This window comes from Falco biarmicus, chromosome 2 (assembly GCF_023638135.1).
Source record: "Falco biarmicus isolate bFalBia1 chromosome 2, bFalBia1.pri, whole genome shotgun sequence".
NCBI classification, from domain to species: Eukaryota; Metazoa; Chordata; class Aves; order Falconiformes; family Falconidae; genus Falco; species Falco biarmicus.
Window position 1 is genome coordinate 74,749,123 of NC_079289.1, and position 24,628 is coordinate 74,773,750.

Genomic DNA, 24,628 nt, shown 5'->3' on the forward strand with positions numbered 1-24,628 from the left:
GAAACCCGGCTCCCGGCCTCGGCCCGCCGCCTCCCGCCCGCAGGGAACGGAGCCCCGCCACTGCCCAGCCCTGCCCGCGGGCGCGGCGCGGCCATGGCGGGTAACGGCCGCCACCCGCAAGTAACGGCTGCCCCACCGCCCGCCCCGACGGCAGCCCCGGGGGCCGCGCCGCCCCGCCAGCCCGGGGAGAGGCCGCTCCCCGCGGGCTCCGCGCCCCGCACCGCCACGGCGCGGCCAGGCGGGCAGCTGCCCCGCCACCGCGGCGGGCAGGACGGGCCGGCTCCGCCCCAGCTCGGCGGGCCGCCCTCTCTCTCCCTCCTCCCCCGAGGTGGGGCGGTGGCCCGGGCGCGGCGCATCCAGCCCCGGGGTTGGGGCGGTGCTGCCCTCGGCCAGGCGGGAGCGGCTGCGGCGGGTGCCGGGAGCGGCTGTCAGGCAGCGAGCGGCGCTTGCGGGGCGGGCAGCCATGCGGCGGTGGAGGCTCCTTCCCTTGGCGGTGCTTCTCGCTCTCCTGGTCCCCGTCAGAGGTGAGGCGGGCGGCGGGAGCGGGGAGCGGTCCTGCCGCGGGGCCCCGGCTGCCCTGCCGGGCCTGGGTCCACGGGCTCGTCACGGAGGCGGGGAGGGCCGGGGAGCCTCCCGGGGACCAGAGGAGCCCTGGGGGGAGCCGGCGAGTCCCCGGCCGCCTCTGTCCGGGCCAGGGTAGCGGCGGACGCTCCCCGCCTCCGTCCCGTTTCTGGCTGGGTTTGTGGGGTGGTGGTGTGTTTTTTTTTTCCTTTAAACTAACCGGAAAAGTATTCCTGAGCTTTCTGCCTGCCTCCCGCAGCGGAAACCCTGTCTTGTTTTTAATCTCTTCGGTGAATACGTGGTGCTCGCCCCAGCAGGGCCCTTGGGTGCGGGGGGGTCCGGGGAGGGGGCTTGGAAGGGGCGGCGGGGAGCTCAGCCGGAGCGCGGCTTCCATTTTAGGAAGGAGAGCGGAGTCAGGGCAGTCCCAGGGCATGGGACAGTTACCAGAGTCTGCCGGCACGCAACAGCCTTTAACAGTTGTTTTTTTTTAATTACTGCAAAGCCGCCGGGCGAAACACACCGGTGTATTTTCTGAGAAGCTTATCATGGCTTCGGTGTGTGTCAGGGGCGATTTTCTGGAACCCCGGTCAGAGCGGCGTGTGTGCCACAGCCCGCGGGGCTTGCTGTAAGGAGACACTGAGCGGGGGAGAACAGCGAAGTTCCCAGTACCGAGTTCTTTTCAGGAGAAAGACTGATAAACTGGAATATGCTGTGTGAACTGGCATCTCCCATTTACGTGACTTATTTCTAAGAAACTTTTTTTTAAACTACATTAATTAACATACTCGGTGCTGTGCCTAGGTGTTTTCTTTCAGGTGTGTTGTAAAAGCAACACTTCAAAGCCTAGGTATCTCCTCACTGTAAGAGAGGAGGAAAAACAGCCATTCATAACTTTGACTAGACGCTGTAGATGCTGCATGCAGGATGCCAGATAAGCAGTTTAGCATTAAGCCTGTTTGAATTCAGTTCTGCTTTGGTCTTAGCTGCTAGGGTAGCAAACCTGAGCTCTTGGGGAAATAGTACAATTTTACAATAACTGCCTTTAAAACTGACAGATGATTCAGACTGCTAACGTAGGTATTGTCTTACTGCTTAGGTGGAAAACTTGTTCCTCTACCTCTGCAAGCAGTCCTCGTGGTCACAGGCAGCTGGGTCTTTGGTGTGGTGCTCTTAAGGCGTGGAAGTATTTGCAGTAACTAAAAGAGTCTTTCTAAACTTTCTTCCAGCAGTTTGGAGGTGAAGAGAGGCTGTCTGGTTTCTGCTTTGCAGGAGGGAAGGTGCTCAAAAACTGCCTTCAGGGGTTTTGTTTTGATTTCCGAGGGAAATGAGCAATTGTAACAGATAGTTCTTAAAAAGCTGGTTAATTTAGCTGGGTAATAGTTAATGCCAATAATAACAACCAAGAAGATAGGTTATAATTTGTTTGGCCACTTTTTCTTGAAACAAAATGGGTAAGAATTTGAGCACTGTTGAGAATGTCAGCCTGGGGAGGGTGGGGCCCTCTGGGGGAATTTCAGACTTGTGGTGATGCAGTGAAAATAAAGGCAAGACCTGAATTATGTACTTTTGAAAATTTTAATTTCACTGTTAGTAGGCTCTCTGTAGTCTGAATGTGCAGAACTGCTATAGAAAGTTAAGAATGTTGCCTTATAAGCAGTTCAGCTGTTGTGCGACTATTTGGAGATGGCAGGTTTCACTGGCACTTCTTGCTTCCATGGTTCAAGTGGATGAGTCTGTGCCTCTGGACTGAGAACTTCTTACGGGATCATTTTAGGCGTGTGAAAGCTGTTAGTGCTAAAACAGCATTCAACATATCATGAGGATTTGCATGTATTATTAAGCAAGGGTGAACTTTGTTATTTAAAGAGCTTGCTTAGAAAACGAGTTTTGCAGTTTTAACCTCAAAACTGGTATTTTAAGTGTTGTCTCATTTGCCAGTATGAGCTGTACAAGTCAGGCAAAGCTGGAATTTAGGTATCATTGGGGCTGGATCCAGAGGAAGGTAGAATGCGAGTTTTTATATCGTCAGTTTCTATAGGCAGTCTGACAGCTTGCCCCTGCTGAGGAGTGGGATCTTTCTGTTTCTCTCCTCCTGTGTTTGGTCTGGTGCCCATCAGGGCCTATACTGAGATGATTCAGCTTGATAAGTCAGCATATGACTAATCTGGTGCATTGAGTTTGCTCTGCCGAGTGTTTGATGAGTGTCAGAGCCAGCACAAGGGAGTGGCAGGGCTCAGCGTTGGAGAGTGGAAGTGAGGTGGGGGCAGAGGAGGAGAGGGCAGGAGGTGTCCTGCTTTGACTGGCTATGAGTTGTGAGACTAGATCAGCCATCTTACAACTGTAAAACCACCAGGTTAGCCCAGCATCTAATTTTAGGCATCTGGTTTTCAAAATACAACCAAAAAAAAAAAAAAGTATTAGGCAGCAGATCTTCTGTAGAATGAATGTGAAGAGCACAGCAGAAGGATTAAACAGAAAAATCTGTATGTGATGAGCAACAGAAAACTGCTGCATGCACGAACAAGGCTTAAAAGTCTCCTTTATCTACTGCAGAAAGATCAAGGCATAAAAACTTTATGCTTATGGAGGATCTCAAGTTTGGACTCGGGAATATGTGATTTAAATATCCTTTGCAGGAATTGAGTACAGCTTGTTGATTGAAACACAGTTGCCACAAGAAATAGTTGTAGTGCACACTGGGAGGCGAGCAAAATAGCTGCTGGAAGCTGAGGTATCTGTGTTGTAAGATCAATACCCTAAGGTGAATTACAAGTGGAGATCCTTCTTTGTAAGACCGCTGCAATTATAGTGCTATGAGTAAAGGGAGGGAAACATTTGTGCCCCTGGCTTCTTGTCGAGGCAAGTCATTGTTGAGAAGAATGACTAGTTGGATGAAAGATGGTGAAATGGGCCTGTCTGTAATCTAGTAGATGGAGCTTTCAGCTAGGGCAGGGAGGTGGTGCAGGGACTCCTGGAGACTGATTTCTGCTGTGTGGGCTCTGGAGTTGTTTGCCTTTTAAATCTGATTCAAAAAAAAAAAAACCACAAACAAAAAAACAACAAACCACACAACTTTTTTTTTCAGTTGAACAATTTTAGTAGCAGTGCTAGTATGCATACATAGTAGCATGAACTTGAGAAGTGCAGCACGTGTTTCTCCATCTTCCCATTTCCTCTAATTTGAAATGGCCAAGAGGTTTTTTAATGTGGTATTATTTATATAAAATGGCCACTGCATTTCTACATCAAAATGACATCACTGTAACAATCCTTGAGCTTTCCGTAGCTACAGGGATTTAACTTGGCGAGAGCTAAGTGTGACTCATCCTACTGCCATCCAGCCAAGACCAGTTTCAATACCTTCCTGATGTTACCCTGGTGCATGAGATGGGGTTGCCTGTGCTTGAGAAAGGACTCTGCTTTAACTCTTGCTGTCTTGAACTTCTCACTGCAATCAACTTATATTTCATCAGATGACAGCTTTGTTAGTGAAATGCAGTAATAATAGTAATCTTCATCAGTTAAGATGATCTTGCCAGAGGCAAGCCGTTTTCTTTTAGCCAAAGTGCTTTTCCCTGCTCTGGCACAGGAACCTACTCTTCCAAGTCTAGTAAAACTGCTTTGAGAGAACGTTATAAGCAAAATGGCCTCAGCTCAAAGGACCTTTCACTTAACTTACTGCCAGTTAACACAAACTAATAATAATGAATTTAGGAATTGAGAGGAAGAAAACAATCAATTAACCCTCTTCCCTACTTTCAGCTTAAGCCAAACACCCCTACACCCCATCTTTGCCCCCCTGGTTTTCACTGCATGTTACGCTCAGCCCATCCTCTGCTGCTTCAGTGAAGTGATGAGCAGAGGAGGAAGGTCATATGTCCAATGAGTTCTTTCTGCTGCTTCTCCTTGCTTCCTGCTGATTTTCCCCTGCTCCTCTTTGCTTCTCAGTATCTCTGCCACAGTGAAGGTTGTTGGTGGTCCCTCAGGGCTGTCACTGCTGTGGTGTGAGTGGCCCACAGCAACAGTCCCTCAGGTCCATACTCTGTTGGCATAGAACCTTCTCTGCCCAGAGCACATCTCCAGCCACGTGTCCCCTCTGCAGCCTCTCCCTCTGTGAGTCTCAGACCATGTCTGCATGTGTCTCCTGTCCCTGTTGGCTGATGCCCTTTCTTACCTGTGTTCAAGGAGGAATACTCTGTGCTTCTCTGACCACTTGAAGATTTGTGCACACCATTGGTGTCAGTGCCAGCGTGGCATGACTGTAAGTGGCGCTGGGCACATCATGGCCTCTTCCCAGACAGGGCACCCTGCAGCCCTCTACTGCTGAAACCCTGCCCAGTTCATGCCCTCTACATTCTTGAGCAATGTGTACCTAGGAACTGTTTTGACTCCATCGTGTCTGCAAAGACATAGGTCTTGTGTGTCCAAAATACATGGCATAGTTTATGAAGGAAAATAAGATGATTTATCATATGTAACAGTACATATTTAATTTCATTATAATTTTTCCAGAGACCACCTAGTAGGTAATTCCTGGTCCTCAAGTGATAAGGACTCCTTCCTTAGGGATTTCAGTTGCAGCAGGAGGATAGTCACGAACTTGTGTCTCAATTCTGGGATCCCCAGAACTGGCTGGTACTTTGTTACCCAGCTGGACTTGGGGTAGATGGTTTTCTGCAGGGCTGGTGTGATGGGTTTCTACTTTTATGTTAACTAGCTCCCCTTCTGACCCAGCTAGCTTCATAGAGATGAAACTCCCTTTTCCTGGAGTGCAGTTTCAAGTAAGCCATTGTACCATTCTACCTTTCCAGATTCCTGGGGATTTGAGGGAATATGATACACTTGCTCTGCTCATTCTTGGACAGCTGTGGTTTTAAAATGACTACTGCCATCTGAGCCCAGCCAAGGCTGTGTTCTGTCATGGCAAAATATACATTTGTTTATTCTGTCTAGGGTGCTCCCTACATTTCCCTTCCAAGTAGAAAAAACTACTTAACAACCCATTTCTAGCTTTGCCACTGTGAGGACACAGCACCTGCTGCTGTTGCTGAAGAGAAGGCAACCTATCTGCTTGCCAAGCTTCTTCAAACTTCTGTTTTTCCATCGCACGTACTGGTTCATCATTCGTACTTTCCATGTGTGATGTATTATTCTGCAGATCTCATGTGGTCTAGTTGCTTGCACTATGGCTTTGCTGAGACAAGTCTAAGTTGTGTTCTCTGCCCCAGTACACAAGCAGCAGTTTCATGGACCTAGCTGGCTAAAAATAGCTTTCCTTTGTGCTCACACCCTGTATCTGTGCTGGCAAGTTGAGCTAACTGGTCAGCCTTGTTACTATGTTTCTCAAATTGCCTTTGAATTTCAAATATGTGCATTTACACTGTGTGTTCAAGTAGATGTTTCTCCAAGTTGCTGTTTTATTACTTTCCATTCTTCTGCTGCTGAAAGTGTTTTTCCTAACTGCTGATTATCACATCCAATCTCTGAGCCATTTCTGCACCGCATTAGTGATTACTCAGGAGTCTGTGTACATGTATACTCAGGGCCACCGATGCTCCTGAGCATGTTCCAAGGCGACTCGAAAGGCCATTACCTCTGCAAACTGACGGCAGCTTCTTGTCCATTTGTAGGTGGCAGCCTCCCCTGTGGAGGGGCTCCAAGCTGCTTGGAGCCCCATTTCCTGCTGTGATTTTATGGAATCCATCACTAAACAAACTCCATTGGTTATTTTCAGCATATAACTCATCATATGCAGGGCATTTTATAGCCAGAGGAGTTCAGTGTTTTCATATTTTTGATTAGCTGGCCACAGACTAATCAGTTCAAGTTGGGAAACATAGGGTTTACCTGCGGCCTGTTACTTAGTATTGCTTCAAGACTTTTTTTCCTCTAATGAACACATCATCAATGCAGTGGAAAAATTCTCAAGAGATGCGTTGCTTTAAAGTTTTGTGGATGATGCCATGGCAGATAGTGGGGCTGTGTTTCCACCCCTTGCAACAGCCAGTTCCAGAGGTACTGCACACCATTCCAGGTGCAGACAATCGGGTTCTTGCTTCTTCAGTCAGAGGGATGGAAAAGAAAGCATTTGCAGCATCAGTTGTAACATACCAGGTACATTTTTTGGTCTCTGGCTCATGCAAGAGCTGCAGCATGCTTGAACTACAGCTGCTAATGCAGCAGCTACATCATTCAAAGCTCTTGATGTCTGTTGTTAACTGCCATTCTCCAGTATGCTTCTGGACATGCCAAACAGGACTGTTGTAATGTAAATGTGTTTGAGAGCCCCTTTTCCCTTATTTTTCCAGGGGCTCCATTGCTAATCACTTTCTAAATCTTACCCGTGGCCCCTTAATTAGTTCAGTATCTCTTTCAGAAAATTATGTGCGTTGCTAAGGGAAGAGCCACTGGGTCTGAGTGCATGCAACGTTACTGCGGTCAGTACAAGTCCTGTAGCTGGTTCCCTCCTGTACAAAGCACACCACCTACACCAAAAGCCCAATGCCTTCCTGTCTCATCTGTCCCATCTACCGTGGTCAAGAGAGTCAAACCCAAGAACGGCAGGGGCAGTGGCAACAGGCACAGGCTACCGATCCTGTCTATTCAAACTGAGGCTCCATTCTACTAGAGGTAGATGTGTGTCTTCCCTGCTTACTCTGTAACTGCTCATTCATCACTGGTACACAAGGGCAATAAGATGCACTGAGCATCAGGATCTATTATGGCACCATGTAGATGAGGCCAAGCAGTGCCTGGCCACCTTCCCAGACAGCCCAATAAATATGGTTACTTGCACCTGCTGCCAGGCCAGCAGCAGGTACCTCCCAGTGCAATGATGCAGGTGGATTGGCAGAACAGTATTCAGTCCGGAGGCTGGGGGCAGGAGAAGGTGATGGCTGAACCAAGCTCTGACTCTGCCTTGTGCTCACAACTCCCCAGCTGGCAGTGCTGCATCTCTGAAGGGCCTTCTGTTTGACTTGGTCATACCGTCTCTTTTTCTGTTCAGGAGCATCCATAACTCCCAGCATCTGTGAGAGGGGCATGAAGAATTCCCATTCATTCCAGGCATTTTCCCCCAAGATTTACCATGCTGACAGAATCTTGGTATTATCCCTGGCCTTGCTGTTAATCCTACAGCATGCTCCCTCCAGCATGGTACGTAGTAGGTCATTCCTTGGTCAACAGGGGTCCCACCATGTTATCAGCCCTTGCTGCCTAGACCCTGCGAGTTATTCCCAGTACAGAGAAACAGTGTTCCAGCTTGTGTATCTGGCCCTTTGCCTGACTGTCTGCATCTTCTCAGCTGCCGCAGGAGGTCTCTGTGCCACCTTGCAAAAGAACATAGTAGCAGCAACAGCTCTGAGTTAGCTTTTCTGCTGACTTGGGACCAATACTGCAAAAGCTAGTGATTGGAAGGTTGCTTCGTGTCGTAAAAGCTAGTTTTAGTTTGCTTTTTCATTAAAAAAAAAAAAAAAAAAAGTAACTCTTGTTTTCTCTGTATGCTTGCAAATTCTGGTCTGGGAAAGATTTCCCTGCTTCCTGCTGTGTCAACAGGTTCCTCGCATGTCTGCTGCAGCCGTGTCCCATCCTCAGAGCTCTTTGATTTTATACTTTTCCTTTAGAGGTGAACAGTGCTACGTTTTTCATATAACCCTTAATTTTCAGACGCAAACCTTAATTTTCCTAATAATTCCACAGCCTCCTGTAAAGGTACTGTGCTAACTAAGCAGAGATGTGGACCTTTTTCCCCCCCAAACTTCAGAGAAGAGCAGTGATTCTGAAGCTTGTGGCTGTAGCAAGCTGACAGCTTCTCTGCAGCCAGAGCTCTCCGACTGTGTCTCCTTCTTCCTCTTCCTTGGTCACTGCTTCTTCTACTCCTTTCTCTTGGTTGTTGCCGTTGCATCGTTGTTACTGTCTCCGCTGCCAGTCCTGTCCCCAGGCATGGCTTCCTTCAGCTTGTGCTTCTTACTTGTCCTGAGGACAGTTTTCCCCTCCATTCCTATTGATTTCCTGTGCTGTTCTGAAAAATGAGTAAATTTATAGTGCAGAGTAACATCTGGCATGTGTAATGACTGCCTGCAAGTATTAACACTGGAACTTAAAATCCTGTTTATGTTAGAAGGTGATACAGAATCAGAGTGAAAATGGTGAAATTATTTCTTATGATGGACATGGAGAATTCTTGATAAAAGGTTCCATCTAAATATAGCAGAATAGAAGTACTTTCACAAGATGCACTTGAACTAGAAATGCTTATGGTTTCACTGTGGACACATTCCAGATGTTTTGCTAAGCACATGAACACGTTGGAACCACAAAGAATATAGCCTTGGTACAAAATGGAAGATTTACCTTGTTCCTCAAGTAAAGATAAAGAAGGATGGAAAGAAAAGAAAAACAAACAAAAACCCCAAACCCAAATTAAAAAAAAACCAAACTAAACCCTTTCTTAAATTGAGAAAAAATACACTCTTTCCTGACCAAACTTATTACACATTTCTGGCTTGCCATATATCTGTGGCTGCCACTTAGGTAGAATCCAACTGATTATTTAGTTTATCTGTCTGGTTTGGGCAACTAAAACTAGTCACATTGACCTGGGTGGCTGCAGTATCTCTGCAGGACATGGCTGTCCTTCAGAAATATTTTTTTAGATAGTAGTTTTGCATGTCCAGTACAAAGTTGGTTGAAGCAGAAGTAATGAGCTTTCTCCTGCAGTGTTCCACATTGCCCAGGGAAGAAGGCTGGTATCACATCACATGTCCTTTGGCTGAAGCCAGTTTGCATGTTTCCAAACCTATACTGGTGCAGTGCAGTGAAATCCTGGGTCACTGAATTGTCACTTAGTCCGAGTCTTTCTCAAGTAATCCCTTAAACATAAATACTTGTAGGAAGAAAAGTGTCACCGGTGCTATTGAAACATATCAGTGTTTGAAGTTTGATCAGAAAAATAGGTTTTGTTATAAAATCAGTTGACTAGTGCCAGAACTGATTCAATCTCCAAGCAATGGTTTAAAATATGAGTTGAATCATTGCAAACCACTGTACTGGGTCTGGTTTCCTCTACCCTAGCCTTCCCCACCAGAAACCCTCATTGTAAAATCCAAAGTCTTCTACCTCTATTTTAGCCAAAGCTGTAGTAGCTATATTTGAGTGTGCAGACAGAAAATATTGAGAAATGTTTTTAGCCATAGCTGAAGAAGCCATGAGGAAAGACTCTAGAATAACAAAGTCAATTTTACTGTACAGATAAAGTTTCTGACTAGATTACAGATTTTGTTTAGAGTTTGCTATTAGCATACAAACTGTATGGAACCAGTAAGACTTCTGGTGAGGAAGCTAAAAGAAACAGGCTGTGAAATATATTGTCAGTTTACAAGTATCAGCAGACAGAAAACAGTCCTGCTTACTACAAGCCATCATTTTGGTGTACTACTGTAAAAATAAGCATATTCTTAACCTAGTTCTGTGCTCATTGCAAATATATATTTCCACTCTATTTTGAAGAAGGAATTCCTAAATGGAAGGCCAAGTTCCATTTACTTGTTCATTCTAAGTTACAATTTAAATATAAAGTTATAATTTAAATTATTTCTCTAGTGCAGACCTCCCTACCCTTTCTGCAGCTGAGCCTTACTGCTGCATTTCCCCATTTCCCTTCTCCTCTGAGCCCCCCGCCCCAGGATGCTCTTTTTTTTCCATCCCTCCCTGCCCCAATCCAAGAAGCTACCAGAGGTGCAAAGTGTGCACAAATAAGGATGCAGAGAAAACATAACGCTGGTGTTTGCTGATGGTTCGGTGGGGAGGGAAGCCTTCAATCTATCACCTTACACATATTACACAGTGATAGTGTTTTACTGAATTGGGATGAGCAGAAAAAGCACGCAACTCAAAGTCATGGCTCAAGATATCACACAGTTGCCCTGACAACACGTCTCCCTTTCTCCACGCGAGGCTGGGCAGGGTACCGAACTGTACAGATGCATATAGAGGTTTTCAGTGCAAAGAGAGGAGAATGTTATTATCTGAGTAGAAGTATAGATAAACTCCTAGCAACAAAATAGCGTTAGGTTATGTGTCAGTTGTAGTTACTTCCAGGAGAACCAATGATTTTATCCAATTACACAATACTGAAGAGTTTGCAACCTGCTTGGATAAAATAGTTTTCTTAAATTCAAGACTAATCTTTTGATTAACTGCCATCATAGTCTTTCCAGTGTATTTAACTGTTAATTATCGGTGCTGGCTGCAGTTTGGGTTGTTACCTAGTGAGGCTTAATGGTCATGAATCTGCTTGTGAAGATGAGAACACTTGAGTTTTCAAAAGGCCTTGAATGTGTGCCCCTTCCGAGCCCCACCATCTCCATTAGTGTCCGTCTTAGTGCTATCAGTGTGTATATTGCTCCGCAGTTTTCAAAGTATAGGTTTGACTGCTTGCAGAGTCAGTCACTGCAGTTGCCCCAGACCATGGCCAGCCAGGTTTTGAGTATGTTTGATATGTGGGGGAGGTACTCTCTGCAACAGACAATTTTCTCCACAACATGGAAAATATTTTAGCCCTTTCCAAGGTGCTGTTAGTGACTGTGCTTTGGAAGCTCTTTTAAGTTTAAGGAAGAGATCTGGGACCTGTGGCTCTGCCATTTGATGTTGGCTTGCTACTGAGGGTTGTAACCAGAAGATAATCACCAAGCGTCCAGACTGTTGGCTTGGAGGGAAGGTGGTCACATTGGTTATGGATGTGCAGAATTACATACTGTAAGAAAACAACCAGACTGTGGTAGACAACTCATCACTGGGCAGGTTGTGATTAAGATCCCAAATATTTGCTTTTATCGTCACTACTCGATTGAAGGAACTCAAGAGTTCCTAGACCTTTTTTAACTGTGGCATACTTCTCTTTTATCCCTTCTTGTTTCTGGATAAGCAGCTCAGCCATTGGCAGGACTGTTGTAATCTCGTTAATACTCTAGCTTCATAGTTGACTCTGTTGTTCTGTATGCTTTCTGCTGATTCAGAAGTATTCATTCTGTTCTCTGCTGTATCAAATCCTCCCTGGAAAACTGCTTATAGCTCATGTTTATAGCCCCATCATATTTTCCTACTTTCTGTTGCTCAGAGGGGCAACGGAAGTTGTGCAGTGCGTGCACAGGAGACTTTCAAACAAGCAAAATTCCCCCAAATGCTTCAAAATGTTTTTTTCCTCCCCAATAAATAGCTTATTTTACCATGTTCTGTTAAAAAACCCTCATATGACTACAGTTACTGAAGTAAACAGGTTTGAGTCAAAATGTGTAGGCTTTTTAAAAATATTAAATTGCCATTTTTAGATGGAAAGAATAGTTAGTAATTCAGATATTAAAATAAATCACAGATTAGTCTAAAAACTATTTCCTAGCAGACAGATCAGGAAAAGATTAGGCCATGTAATCACCTAACTTTTTCTTTACTGTATTTTCAAAATTGGTGCAAATAAAGTAGCTTTTCAGGGAAGTCGCTTTTGTATCACTCTACAAAAATTAAATATGATAGTTATTAGGGTAGCCTGGTGCATCTTTTGGAAAAGGAAATAAATCTTTTTATTGTTTGCAGCAGAGGCTTCGCTGACTTTATTCCCATCAGATATGTTAGCGAAAGCTCCAGATGTGCAGAAAGCACACATTCCCCAGATGTAAAAAATTACCTTTGTTTTTTGGCTGATTTACAGTTGTTATTTGTGTTTGGGCCATATTTATTTTTAAGTAGGAAGGGGCTTTGTTCTTAGAACTTTCTATGCAAAGCTTTTTGTTTTCTCTTGCTCTGTAGAGAGACTAAACTTGAAAAGCAGCATCAATAGGTGGGTATGTGCAGGAGGAACAGGGTTTGAAACCAACTGTGTGGAATTCAATTTCATAAGACTCCAGGCAGGGCTAATTATAAACTGCTGTTTGGCAGTGGGAGTAAATATCCCATCTGTGTTGCCTGACGCAGAGGAATCTTGCCTGCAAACCTCTGCCCTGGCTGAGAGATGGAGTACAGTTTTAAGTATGTTCTTCCATTCGCAGTGAACTTAAAATCTTAGAAAGGCAGTCCTTTACAGCAAGGTATGGAGAACCAAGTCACCTTTCTCCCAGGTTTTTTGTGATTAAATTGCTCCTCTTGGTTTTGCCTGCGTAGGACATGTTGGAAAATAACTGTCAGAATGTGAGCAGAGCAGTAGAAGTCTTTTATTGTTGATAACTAATGCTGGTGGGGCAAAACCTGGATTGAAACCAAGTGCTGGTAAGCTTAAAAACCAGTGGTAAGGGATGTGATGGCTTTGCTCTGTACTGGAAGTGTTTCATGAACAAGGTTCAATGTATTTGCTTTCCTGTATTTTCTGTAGCACCTGATATGGTTAGGTGTTGAATATTTCTACTGCTTGTGTTTTCAGTCCCCCAAGGGGAAGGAACACAAGATGCAGGAGTATAAAATCCAGTTTCCCTGCTGGAAGTTGGAGAAGCTGCTTGTTGCCTGATTGCCCAAGAGTTTATGCCCTTGTAGCTACCAGCATCCTCATCCCCCAGGAGGGCTGCCAAACCTCCTGTAGACTCTACAGAGATGAGATGCCTCTTTGAGCTCAAGATTTTTGCAGATTTCATGAAAGTGAGCAGCTAGACAGCAGGGCAGACCCAAGTTGGGCAATCACCAAGCATATGAAATTTAACAAGAGCAAGCGCTGGAATCTGCACCTGGGATGGTATAATCCTGGTTGTACGTACAAACTAGGGGACAAGAGGCTGGAGAGTAGCACTGTGGAAAGAGATCTGGGGGTTTGGGTTGATGGCAAGTTGAACATGAGTCAACAGTGTGCCCTGGCAGCTAAAAAGGCCAACCGTGTGCTGGGGTGCATCAAGCACAGCATAGCAAGCTGGTCAAGGGAGGTGATTGTCCCACGCTGCACTGCACTGATGTGGCCCCACCTCAAGTACTGCGTGCAGTTTTGGGCACCTCAGTATAAAGGAATCAAATGGTTGGACTCGATGATCTTAAGGGTCTTTTCCAACCTAAATGATGCTATGAAACTATGAGAGGGTGCCCAGAGGAGGGCAACCAAGATGGTGAAAGGCCTCAAGGGCAAGGTTTGTGAGGAGCAACTGAGCTCACTTGGTTTGTTCAGCTTGGAGAAGAGAAGGCTGAGGGGTGACCTCATCACAGTCTACAACTTCCTCAAAGGAGGCAGTGGAGGGGAAGGTGCTGATCTCCTCTCTCTGGTGATCAGCAATAGGACATGAGGAAATGGAATAAATCTGCATCAGGAGAAGTTCAGATTGGACGCTAGGAAAAGACTCTTCACTGAGATGGGGGTCAGTCACTGGAACAGGCTCCCCAGGGAAGTGGTCACAATGCCAAGCCTGTCAGAGTTCAAGGAGCATCTGGATGACACTTCTAGTCACATGGCTTAGTTTTAGGTAGTTCTGCAAGGAGCAACAAGTTGGACTCTATGATCTTTCCTTATTGGGTCCATTCCAACTTGAGATATTCTGATTCTATGATTGTAAGTTATTTGGCCGCTGACAGAGTGGCAGGTAACACCACCCAGTGGTGAGATCACAGCTGACTACTGTCACCTGGTCCATAGGCCTACAACTGGAAGACCAGCTGAAGCATGCAGGCTCTGTGGCACCCTGTGGTACACAGGGCACTGGGGAGGGAGGGAGGGAAGGAGGAGAGCACCCGCATTTAGAAAAACAACATTCGAGCAGTTAGTTGCTCAAGTCAGAAAGTTATGTTTGTGGTGATTCATCACAAGTTTCCTTTCTTGGTGTGTTGCCATACTTGTGACTGATGGAGGAACTTTCCAAAGCTTGTGTCAGCTTCTGCAGTGGAATGTAAATATGACTAATACCGTAGCAGTAAGTATCTGAGAGCGGTGATGGGTCTTTGCAAAGGACTCCTGTTTGGGTAGTTACTTTGCAAAGACCCATCACCACCCTCAGGTACTTACTGCTACGGTATTAGTTACTTCACTGTCTTGAATACTCTTTAGCTCATCAGCTTTTCAGAAGCATATGTTTGCTTGCCTGTTTTACCTGCTGTTTTTCCGCCATCTGACACAAACTATGCAGGTTACTGGGGACAGCTTGTTGAAGAAATGTCTCTCTTGAGATCCTGGTATTTGAGCTATGAACACAGAAAGAAAATAGTGTAGACACTTCTGAAATGTTCTTGAATCTGCTCTTGCCCCTAGGAGCTAGAAACATCTGCTGTATTGTGCTTTATACTCAGTATAGTATCTGCTTTATTTGCTTAGACTAAGAAAATGCTCATAAGCTTGGTTACTCTTGGTGCTCCTTAAGCCTGTAGGGAGTGTAGCATATTCTTGCTGACTTTTTCTTCTTGGATCCTGCAGCTACGTTTATTCTAGTCCTGTGGCTTTATCTCTGTTTTCTAATTGTTTCTCCCCTGGAACCAGCTGAATCCCTGGTACTGAGCCTCTCTCCTTTCAGACTAAGTAATAGAACTTCTAGTTTAGTTGGACCCACCCATACAAAAACCTGAATGAGTACAGTTGTAAAAGCAAATGATTTAAAGACATAGGAAGGTTTGTCATGGACAGTGGAGAAACAACCAGGCTTTTCTAGGAAAGCAGACTGCCAGCACTTCATAGTGCAGATTATTGTAATGAGTTTGATAAGCTAGGTTTTGACATTTTCTCCTTCTTTCTTAATAATGTGTTTGAAGAGCCTGTCACCTTGCTGCATGCTTGGAAAACAGAATTGCGGTTGCAGAATATTGAATAATTCCAGTCGATATAGAATTATTTTTTTATTAACTCTCAGATTTTCTTAGTGGTATCTCAAAGCATGCCTTATGTGAGATTGGCATCAACAATCTCATCCTAAATTATTTCTCTGTGAAGATTATATGTGAAGACAATACCTTAAAATAGCAATGTCACTGAATGCACTCTCTTTTACACTGGTTTCCTCCTTTTGAGGGAAACCACTGCAACTGGAACTATTCAGAGTTCTCAGACTGTTTCATGATGTCAGTAGGAGACTCTTCAAATAGCCTCTTTTCTGCTCCAGGTAAAACTTCAGCTACACCCAAAGCATGATGTTGAGTATAGGTGCCCCTCCCACTCCTAAAAAAGAAATACTGCTCTTGAAGTACATTCACCAGTGTAACATGCCTTGACTTGGTGATGTATCTTTAACCTTGAGACATACAGTGTTAACATATGGTGGTGGTCCATCCTCTGCTACTCTGATAGAGTGTGTTGAGGAGCATGCATCTTCAACAGATCCTTCTGCCTGACTTCTTAGACTAGTAAATATCTGATCAGGCGTTGTCTTAGTCATTCCTCCCTGGAGGACTGTAGGCTGAGAGATTAATGTATTTGAGAAAACAAACAAACCAGAATTTGAGTTTGAGGAACAACTATGCAAATACCTGTTTAAATTTCTCTTGAGTGTTTTGACCTTTTTTTGCCTGTTAATGTGGAGTTTTCTTGGGTAAGTCTAAGCAAAGGGGTGACTTCAGAGGTAACTGAGATATGGGTCTTAGCAATGGCTCATTTTACTGAGGTTTCTGAGGTTATATTGCAAGATGGTGTAGGCTTCAGATTAAAAATATATCTTAGTCTCATTTCTTCTCTGAAAAAAAAAAAAAAAAGGCATTATTAGTTCAGTTATCTGAGAAGGAAGAGATTTCAATTTTGACCTCAGTTGACATGAAAGATGTTACCAGGTATATGAGCATCTGTCATTCCTGGGACTAGACTTGTGACTTGTCCTTGTCTTAACTTAGCCTGTCATGTAAGCAGAAAGAACGTTGTGCTTGTGGTTTGATTTTTGATGGGTTTTTTATTCCTCTCTTCAGACTTTGCAGTATCAAGTTCTATTCCTTCTCTATAGGTAGCTACATTCTTAGAGGAGAAGTCAGACACATCTATGTTTTATCTGTGTTTCTTCTGAATTAAGGTATCTTTGGCTGGAATTAAGTTTTACTCTGGCTGGTTTGATAGTAGTTAGAAAAGGTCTTCCAGCTTCTTTGGGGCTAGGGCAGCATATTTGGATGTCTTTTTCTTAAATAGTTGTTATCTACTTTTGTGCCTTTTCCCATTCTGCAGTGAAAGTAGGAATGATGAACTATCAAGCAGTTGTTTTAGCTGTCCATTTGTCTTACAAGCCTGTGCTGCTGAGATCACACTACTATGTGCTGTGAAACCAGTTTGTATCATGTATATATTAAGTTACTGAATTTGCAGTTGACTGGGTAAGCAACAGTAGCTCTAGCAACTGACTTAATACAGCAAGAGAGAATGTTCTTTTCCTAAGAGCTGAAAATGAAGCTTAATCTACCTAGAGTGAAGACCACATAGCTGACAGCTGCATTTAGCTGTCTTTTAGGAAATTGAAGAGACTGCTGAAGATCATCCGTAATAACTTAACCACCTTCATACTGTTAACCTTTGTTAGAGGAAAAGATAAGTCTTATAAACCCATGAAAATTAATTTTTGATGCCAAGGTATTAAATCCATTACCCAATCATATAACTTTCATACTGGCCTTTGTGCTTCAAGGCTCATCTTCACACTTGGATTGTGTAAATTCTTGTGAATTGGAGCTGTGCCCCTGCTTATTTTGCCGTGCAGTAGAAAGAAGGCTAGGAAAGAATATGCTTTGGTTGTAACTAAGAAAGCATGCAATAGCAGTGGCAAGAATAAAGGATTAAGTGCATTATATTGACTGTAGGAATATACGTTCTGGTCCTCTGGATCCTCTGTGACAGGGACACTTTCAGTGCTGTTCCTTTGTTTTTCTAAGAGATGTGTGGATAGTGGTCTGCAGAAAGAGAGGAGTATCTGACTCAAAATATTCTTCTAGCCTGTTGCAGGAAGCATACCTCAAGGTAGATCAAAGACATGGTTATGACTGTAATAAGTGTTGGTTTTGAGTAAGGAAAACCAGTGTTCTTACTGTTGCTTTCATCTTCTACAGGCAATTTTGATGACTTCAGCTTAGAAGATGCAATTGGTAATTATTACACTCTTACAAATTTTGGGAGGTAGGTGGGAAAATAGTGGCTGTTCTTTTGGCTTGTTTGTTCCTGAGTCCCACTGCATGACCAAGCATGACATCTTCCCCACAGGTTTGTTTAAACCTCAGTGGAACTATTCAGCTATGGGTATGTCAAAATGTGATGACTGCATAGAACTGAAATTTGTCTCTGGGAACACTCAGGGATACCTCTTAAGGGGAAAATGTCTTGCTGTATAGACTTGATCCTTGTGCTTTTCATTGTATAGGCATAGGCTTACATTTGTCCTTCAGGTATCCTTGGAACAGTGTATTAAATAGTATTTAGACTTCTTTTTTTTCTAACTATCCCTGACAGAAACTACGAAGAAACCTCCTCCATTGAAGCCTCTTCCATCAAAGAAGCCTCTTCCATCAAAAAAGCCGCCACCATCATCAGATTTCAGTGAGATCTAATTGGCTTGTAATGCCTTTTACTGTGTAGTACACAGTCACTTGAGAGTCTGATTTTTTTATTTCTATAAAAGAAAACAGTTTCTTAATGGCAAAAGGATTTCTGCATTTTTGAGTCTTCTGCTAATGCTTTCACAAATTTACTTTGTGATTTCACAAGTTTAAAGACCCTGCAAGAATCCCTTCTGTTGGCTTTCAATCTGCATGTTTTGAGCTTGCTCACCTTGAGCTGGCCCTTGGTAAAGTACCATGACCACCAAAAGCAGCATGTAGTTTGGCAGATAACGCCTGGTAACTGGTGGTCTTCTGTGGGCCACAGCTGAATGACCGTGCCATTATATTCTTGGTGAAAACATCATGAGGTGCATTTTGTGTAAAAATAGTCTAAAATTAGTTCAGTTTTTGCATTACACTTAAAACTTCCCTTCTTTCTTTGTAGATGATTTAAACTTGGAAGATGGTCTTCAGCCTGGTAAGTATCCTGTTTTCCTGGATATACTGTTCAATGGTATTTCATGCAATGTCTATCCATCCTTTATTACCCACATTTAATAAAGACACTGAGTTGATTAAGGTAACAGACTGCAGATAAAAATAATTGCAGTGTAGTTATCTTTATTTACCTTCGTTTTTAAAGGTCTGGGTGACAAAAACTGTATGTATTTCACTCATTTCTTTGCCAAGTCCTACTTGTTTCATTGCTGTGTCTTCACTAGATGGCACTAATTCCATTAAATATTACTTATGGAATTAGTTTTTAAATCTTAAGTAATCTCTTCCTTTCCAGGAAGTAACTTCAGTAGCACAAGGGAACATTAATGTATTTGAAATTATATGAGGGAAGGTACTTTTTCTAATGTGCTTCAGCTCTGCAGTGTGGGCAGGAGCAGAAATTGCAGTATTGTTTTCACTCAGCCAGTAAAAAGTGCATCCAGTTAGGCAGATAATGCACAGTAGATTTTCGTACCATCGCTGTTGCAGTATATACAGCTTTCCTAACACAGGGCATACAGTAGGACAGCAGCACTGTCGGCTGCCCTGTTTGATTTAGCCCTTTGAAGTTTTGTCTCTCAGAAAGCAGTCTGTTTCGAACTGCTGGCACTTTTGAAAACAGTTGGCTAACTGAGAAACAGTTGGCTGAATGAATTGGATGGTTCAGGTAAGCAGAGAGAGAGGATCCTTTATAAGATGGGAAGTCTAAATTGGGGTCTTAGAACTGTGGTTTGGAGGTGCACGCCTCTTTCTTTGAATATGCAGAGGACCTAAGAGACCTGCTTTGATTTGTGCTAGAGCTGGGAGGCGGCAAGACCACACAACACCGAGGAGAAGTAGCATACAGAAGAAATGGGACACTAGATGTGTTCAGCTGTGGTGAAAACACAGTTTTACAAAACCACTGCTGGTGTGTTAATTTGATGTGGGCAACAAAGACTGTGACCATATGGTGCAGAGATAATTACTAAGATCTCTTATTCTCCTATTTTGTGGCGGGCTAAATGAAATGTCGTGGGGACCATATTTCTGGTTCTGTTGTGTGTATCTTGTCTTTTTTAAAGTGAGGTACCAACCTTTATTATTGGTTAAAATCTGGTAGTTTTAAGAGAGGAAACAGTCAAGTAGCCTATACCTGATAGAAAAATTTGAAGAAGTTCTGCATTTGAAATCAGATGTGCAAGCTAAAATGCTGCATAACACTTAGTGAGTTCTTCTGTTTGTGTTCAGTTATAGCAAGGGTGTGACGTACAGGCTAATGTAGCAGAAGCAGTGTTAACTGCATTAAAGTTCAGTGTTTAACCTAAAATAACCAAACAAATAAAACATTAGCTAATGAAAGGAAAGGAAAATGGCACGGGGAAGATTTGATAACATTTTTTAGGTCAGATAGTCTTTCAAGGTCACTATATGCTCTGCTTTTGGTCTCTTCACACTAGTAACTTTGCTTACTTTATACTATGTTTGTCTACAGATGACCCCAAGCCAGGTCCACCTGCAAATCCTAGAGACACTGGTAAGACTGACCTAACAGGAATTTCTGAACATAGAGAAGTATTTGTTAATCTTTCCTAGTCCCTTTCAAAGTTACCGTACTGTAGTCTGATTTTGATATTTTAACCTTTTGCTTTTTTTCCCCAAAAATCTCTCTTTTGTGTGTAGATAACCCCAAGCAAGGTCCACCTGTACATCCTAAAGACACTGGTAAGGCTTTTAGCACAAACTCCTGAATAATTACATGGGTTTACTGTCTCAAACTTCTAATAATTACTCCTTGTTAATTGGCTGCTATGTCAGTCAGATGTTGCACTGAATAAACACTGAGGATTGAGGAAAAATTGTCTTGCAAATAAACTTTGCAGTAGTCTTGAAATTCCATAACAAACCTGTTGAGTTACCTGCCTTTCACTTAAAAGCGGGATGGTGTGAGGAGCAGGAAGGATGGGACAGAGTGTGTGTGCTTGGAGCAATGCTGTTCTTGGCTGCCTGTGGTGGAGCATCTGTGCATTGGATTGAGTCCTTTCATCTTTAAAAACTGAATCCCTGCTAGTTGTGCTAAAATGTAAGCAGGAGTTACCTGTGATCTGTATTCTTAAAGCATTTCAATGAAAGGCAAAGCTCAAAGTTAAAGGGTAATTTTTTTAGTGGGTTTTGGGTTTTTTTTAAAAGCCCAGTTAAGAAATACAATTCTTTTGTGTTTGGAAGGTAGGCTTAAAATACATGTCCTTCCCTGCCTGTTGTGCTTTAGAGGTCTTCTCTATCTTTGCCTAACTCAGAATAAACAGATTCAGATAGATGCAACTGTGACAATGCCATTATCCATAAGCATGGTGGTAAAGAGTCCTTACCTGGAATGCAAGCCCTGGTTCTTGTTTCTTCTCCTGCCTGATTAGCAGCAGGTATTTGAATTCAGTCTTGCACACCTTGGTACAGTGTTTTTACCACCCAAGTAAAACATCCTCTGATGCACTGCTTTTAGTTTTGCTGCTTGAAATGTATTCACTTTGCATAAACTACAGGTTAATTTGGCAGCAGTGGGAAGGAGAGAGTGCTCATGTCCCATGAGGTAGGGTCCAGTGGAAATGGAGAGGAACTGGTTCAATGTCCTGCAATAAATCAGAGGAGGGAATTGCATTTTGATCTTCTCATTGTCATGCAAAAATTGCAGCCACTGGACTGTGGCATATTGAACGCTTTTTTTCCCTCTAGCTAGTGTGTCGTAGAGGTTCCAAAGACTGGTTGTGACTTAGAAACCCAACTCTGAAGAAACATTCACAGCTGCAGCCTTGAAAAGAAAGGGTCCTTTCCTGTCCATGCCCTTTCTCTGCTTTAACAGGATGACGAGTCCTGGGCTGTTCCAGTTAGGTAGCTTACAGGGCTTCCTGCTTGCTTTGGAAGCACACTTGTGCGGTACTGCCTGCTTTTGGACACTGACTTCTCAGCTGTTCAAGAAGTCCAGAGGCAGCAGTGCTGCTATTAGTATAGTGCCGAGCGGAAGGGACTTGAGATTGGGAGGGCTTTTGAATCGTGAACATGTGACTGATGATGATGCTGAGCCTAAAAACACCACAGATTCAGCTGAATGATCTAGAGAAAACTTCCATGTCACTATGTGCCTTGAGTTGTCTTTTCATTGAACTTAAAACATGTAAGATTATATTATTTTTAATTTTAATAGGCAACCTTGATGATTCAGATCTATACGATGGAAGTTTACCAAAAGGAGGCGGCGACGGTAGTGGCAGCAATGGTAAGATAGCAGGTTGTGCTTCATATTGATCCTGTGGTTACCTGAGCTTTTGATAAAAGCTTGCTCACAAGCTGGTTAGCATGGTGTAATTTGTAATACCTTTGATTCTGGTGTCTGAAACTTAAGAGCATGCATTCCAGTTCAAAAGCAGTATGTTCTGCCTCTGCCAAAAACCACAAGATAATTAAGAAAAACTGGTCTAGAGGTAAAACCTTTGGTGATTTTTATTGTTATGCTAAGAAAGATGGGGCTAAAAATTGAGTTGTGAATATGGTACTTATTTCAAAATTCACTGTGAATATAGTTCTTAAAGGCATCCAGGTGTTATTTTCAGATCTTCTGTGACATACTCTCAGTTCCTTTTAGTTCTTCTGGTTAGGAAGCCTAGGGATGTGCTAGAAGAGGGTCCGCCTTGTGTTCTTAAATATTTCCTCTGTCCCACAGGACTAATTGATCTTTAAGACTTCCCAGTGATGTGGGGTATGTCTACTCTGAGCAGCATAAAACCATTTCGTAGTTTACCAAACTGAGTAATCTGCCATATCTAATTTTTATGGCACAACTCAGTACAGAGATGGTCTGAAAGACAAAGCTGCAGTAATGGCCATCATTAAGATGGGGCTAGGTGTCCCTGTGTGCATTACTGCAACTTCACTGTTTCCAGATCAGAGTTAGCTTAATTATCTTGATGTGGTGTTAAGGCATGCGGCTGGTTACTGAGTTCTTCAGAGTTGTCCTAGATGGAGGTTACTGATGTTGATTTTTTGGGAAGATTTCACTTTCCAAGGTTCCTTTGGGGCAGGTAAATTGAAAATTGACAGGCGCAAGAAGCACCTGTTGAGACTTGTGTGGTGTTTTCATCTGCACAGGTTCCTGCTTCGGTCGTATGAGTTGCATAGTGAGAAATAAGGATAGTATTTATGGAACTTCTGTCTGGTTTGCCAAGATAATTGCACAAGTATTTAGTAAATGAGGCAGGGATTTTAGAAGATAGTTGGTTCCATGGAAGTACAGTTGAATGCTACTCTGAAGTTATATGCTGTTCCTTTCCACGGAGTGTTCTGTAATGGTGGGCAAGTTGATTAAACCGGATTTCACAGGTATACTGTGCTCATTTTGTAGAAGTGCTGAACACCCAAGGCTGAAGTGTGGCTTCACCACCATGAGCTGTGCATTGAAAATAGAAAGTTTGAGTGCCAGAGCTTAGCACTGTATGGATATAATAGATGGCTTGTAATTTTGCATGATTAATTGACAAAAAGGTTGTTAATTATGAGTGTTCTTTAGACATATTAAATCTAAACCTTTTGTTCATTTTTACAGAACGGAAAGGCCCAAGTCCAAAGAGTGGTGAAGAAGCTGAGGGTAAATGCATAAATTTGTGTGTGATGTTGTCTGGTGTCTACGTGTCTGAAGCTTGTTTTCTGGGTTTTTCTGTATTGCTAATATTCTGCTAAAATGGTCACTGCTGGTAGTCGGTTTCAATTTAAAAACTTTTGTGGTATCTAGAATTCTTACATTCAGGCTCTGCTTTCATAATTTTAAAATCTATGTTGCAAGTGATTCACAAGTGTTAAGGACTCAGAGATGCTGGTGCCGTGATTGCATTAAACTTAAAACAGGCATGCTTAAGTTACTCAACTGTATGCATTGCTAGGAAATCAATGATTTTAGAGTAGAATTAGAGGATGTGCTTTTCATTATTCACAAAGACAGGAGGAGTTGATTTACTACAGTTTCATGTCATAATTTCAGGGTTGTTTTTTTGAAGTGTTTACAGGGTTTACTTCGAGACGATCCAACTTCGACATTGCTTTCAATTCTGAGAAATGTATGCAAACCTTTATTTTTCCTCCTAACTTTTTTAACTTTCTCCCCCAGGTTCTCAGGGAGCAATAGCTGGAATTGTGAGTGCTGTGCTTGCTACTGTGATTGGAGCAGTGTCTAGTTTCATTGCTTACCAGAAGAAGAAACTCTGTTTCAAACAAAGCGGTAAGAATTCTACATTAGTTTTGGTTTCTACTGTCTAGAGAGATGGTTTTTTGTATTTATATGGGGTCTAGAAATTGATCTTAGGCATAAGGTGGTTTTAATAGCACAGTGAATTTATCTTCACAGGGAGTAACCTCTCTTACTAGGAGAGGATTGTCTTAAGAGTGGGTGTCTGAAGAATGCCTCATCCAAAATTTAGACTTTCAGAAGCAGACAAGAATTAAGGCTTTGCATTTCTTAAAATAAAAGCACTTCCTGCTAAAGAGTAAGTAGGAGAGAATGCAGGAGAACATTTCTTTAAGGAAAATTGAGTGCAGGTTGGGGATTAGAGACTATTTTCATGCTGAAAAATACTTTGTCATTTCTAATTTTGCAAATCATACCTTTGTGTCTTCACAAGATGCTTGCCTACATATGATTTTTCTGACAACTACCCAGATGTTCACCTCGAAATGAATCTTTCTTCTGCAGTTGTCTGTTGCTTGCTATCTGCTTTCTTTCCACCTATGTAAGATAGAACTTGGATGAGAGAACTTTGGTAGAAGCTTTGTTGTTGTCCTTTCCAGTCTTTGGTTGGTGAAGAGCACTCATCCAGCCAGGCACTGCTATTTTGTAATTTGGGTAGTTTGGAAACTGAGTAACATCTAGCATGCATGTTAAAATTAACATGCAGGCAACACAGGGGCAACTCAACTGCTATCAGTAGCCCAGTTTGTTCAGCGCTGTTTCTTCTCTCAGATTACCTCTATTAATTAACAGCTTCAAAGAGCAGAGAATTTGAATACTAAACGTCTGTTTGCTTCCCAGCAGATGAAGAGAATGTGAATATGGAAAGCCATCGAGGAGCACAATCTGAGCCACCTGGTAAGAGAAGAATCT

General features: G+C 43.0%; 1 protein-coding gene across 2 annotated transcripts in view; it reads left to right on the forward strand.

Moving 5' to 3' along the window:
• The first annotated feature begins 326 nt into the window (after positions 1–326).
• The window catches only part of CD99 (CD99 molecule (Xg blood group)), a 28,093-nt gene continuing 3,791 nt past the window's right edge, over positions 327–24,628 (forward strand). The window contains exons 1-10 of one of the 2 annotated variants that reach the window (XM_056328965.1): positions 327–524; positions 17,524–17,559; positions 17,921–18,007; positions 18,455–18,487; positions 19,982–20,023; positions 20,170–20,211; positions 21,686–21,757; positions 23,081–23,122; positions 23,639–23,749; positions 24,557–24,613. In XM_056328965.1, the coding sequence (XP_056184940.1) occupies positions 464–524; positions 17,524–17,559; positions 17,921–18,007; positions 18,455–18,487; positions 19,982–20,023; positions 20,170–20,211; positions 21,686–21,757; positions 23,081–23,122; positions 23,639–23,749; positions 24,557–24,613 (583 nt within the window). In that variant the 5' untranslated portion in view covers positions 327–463. The remainder of the gene's footprint in view (positions 525–17,523; positions 17,560–17,920; positions 18,008–18,454; positions 18,488–19,981; positions 20,024–20,169; positions 20,212–21,685; positions 21,758–23,080; positions 23,123–23,638; positions 23,750–24,556; positions 24,614–24,628) is intronic. The other variant, XM_056328966.1, reaches the window with a different exon arrangement.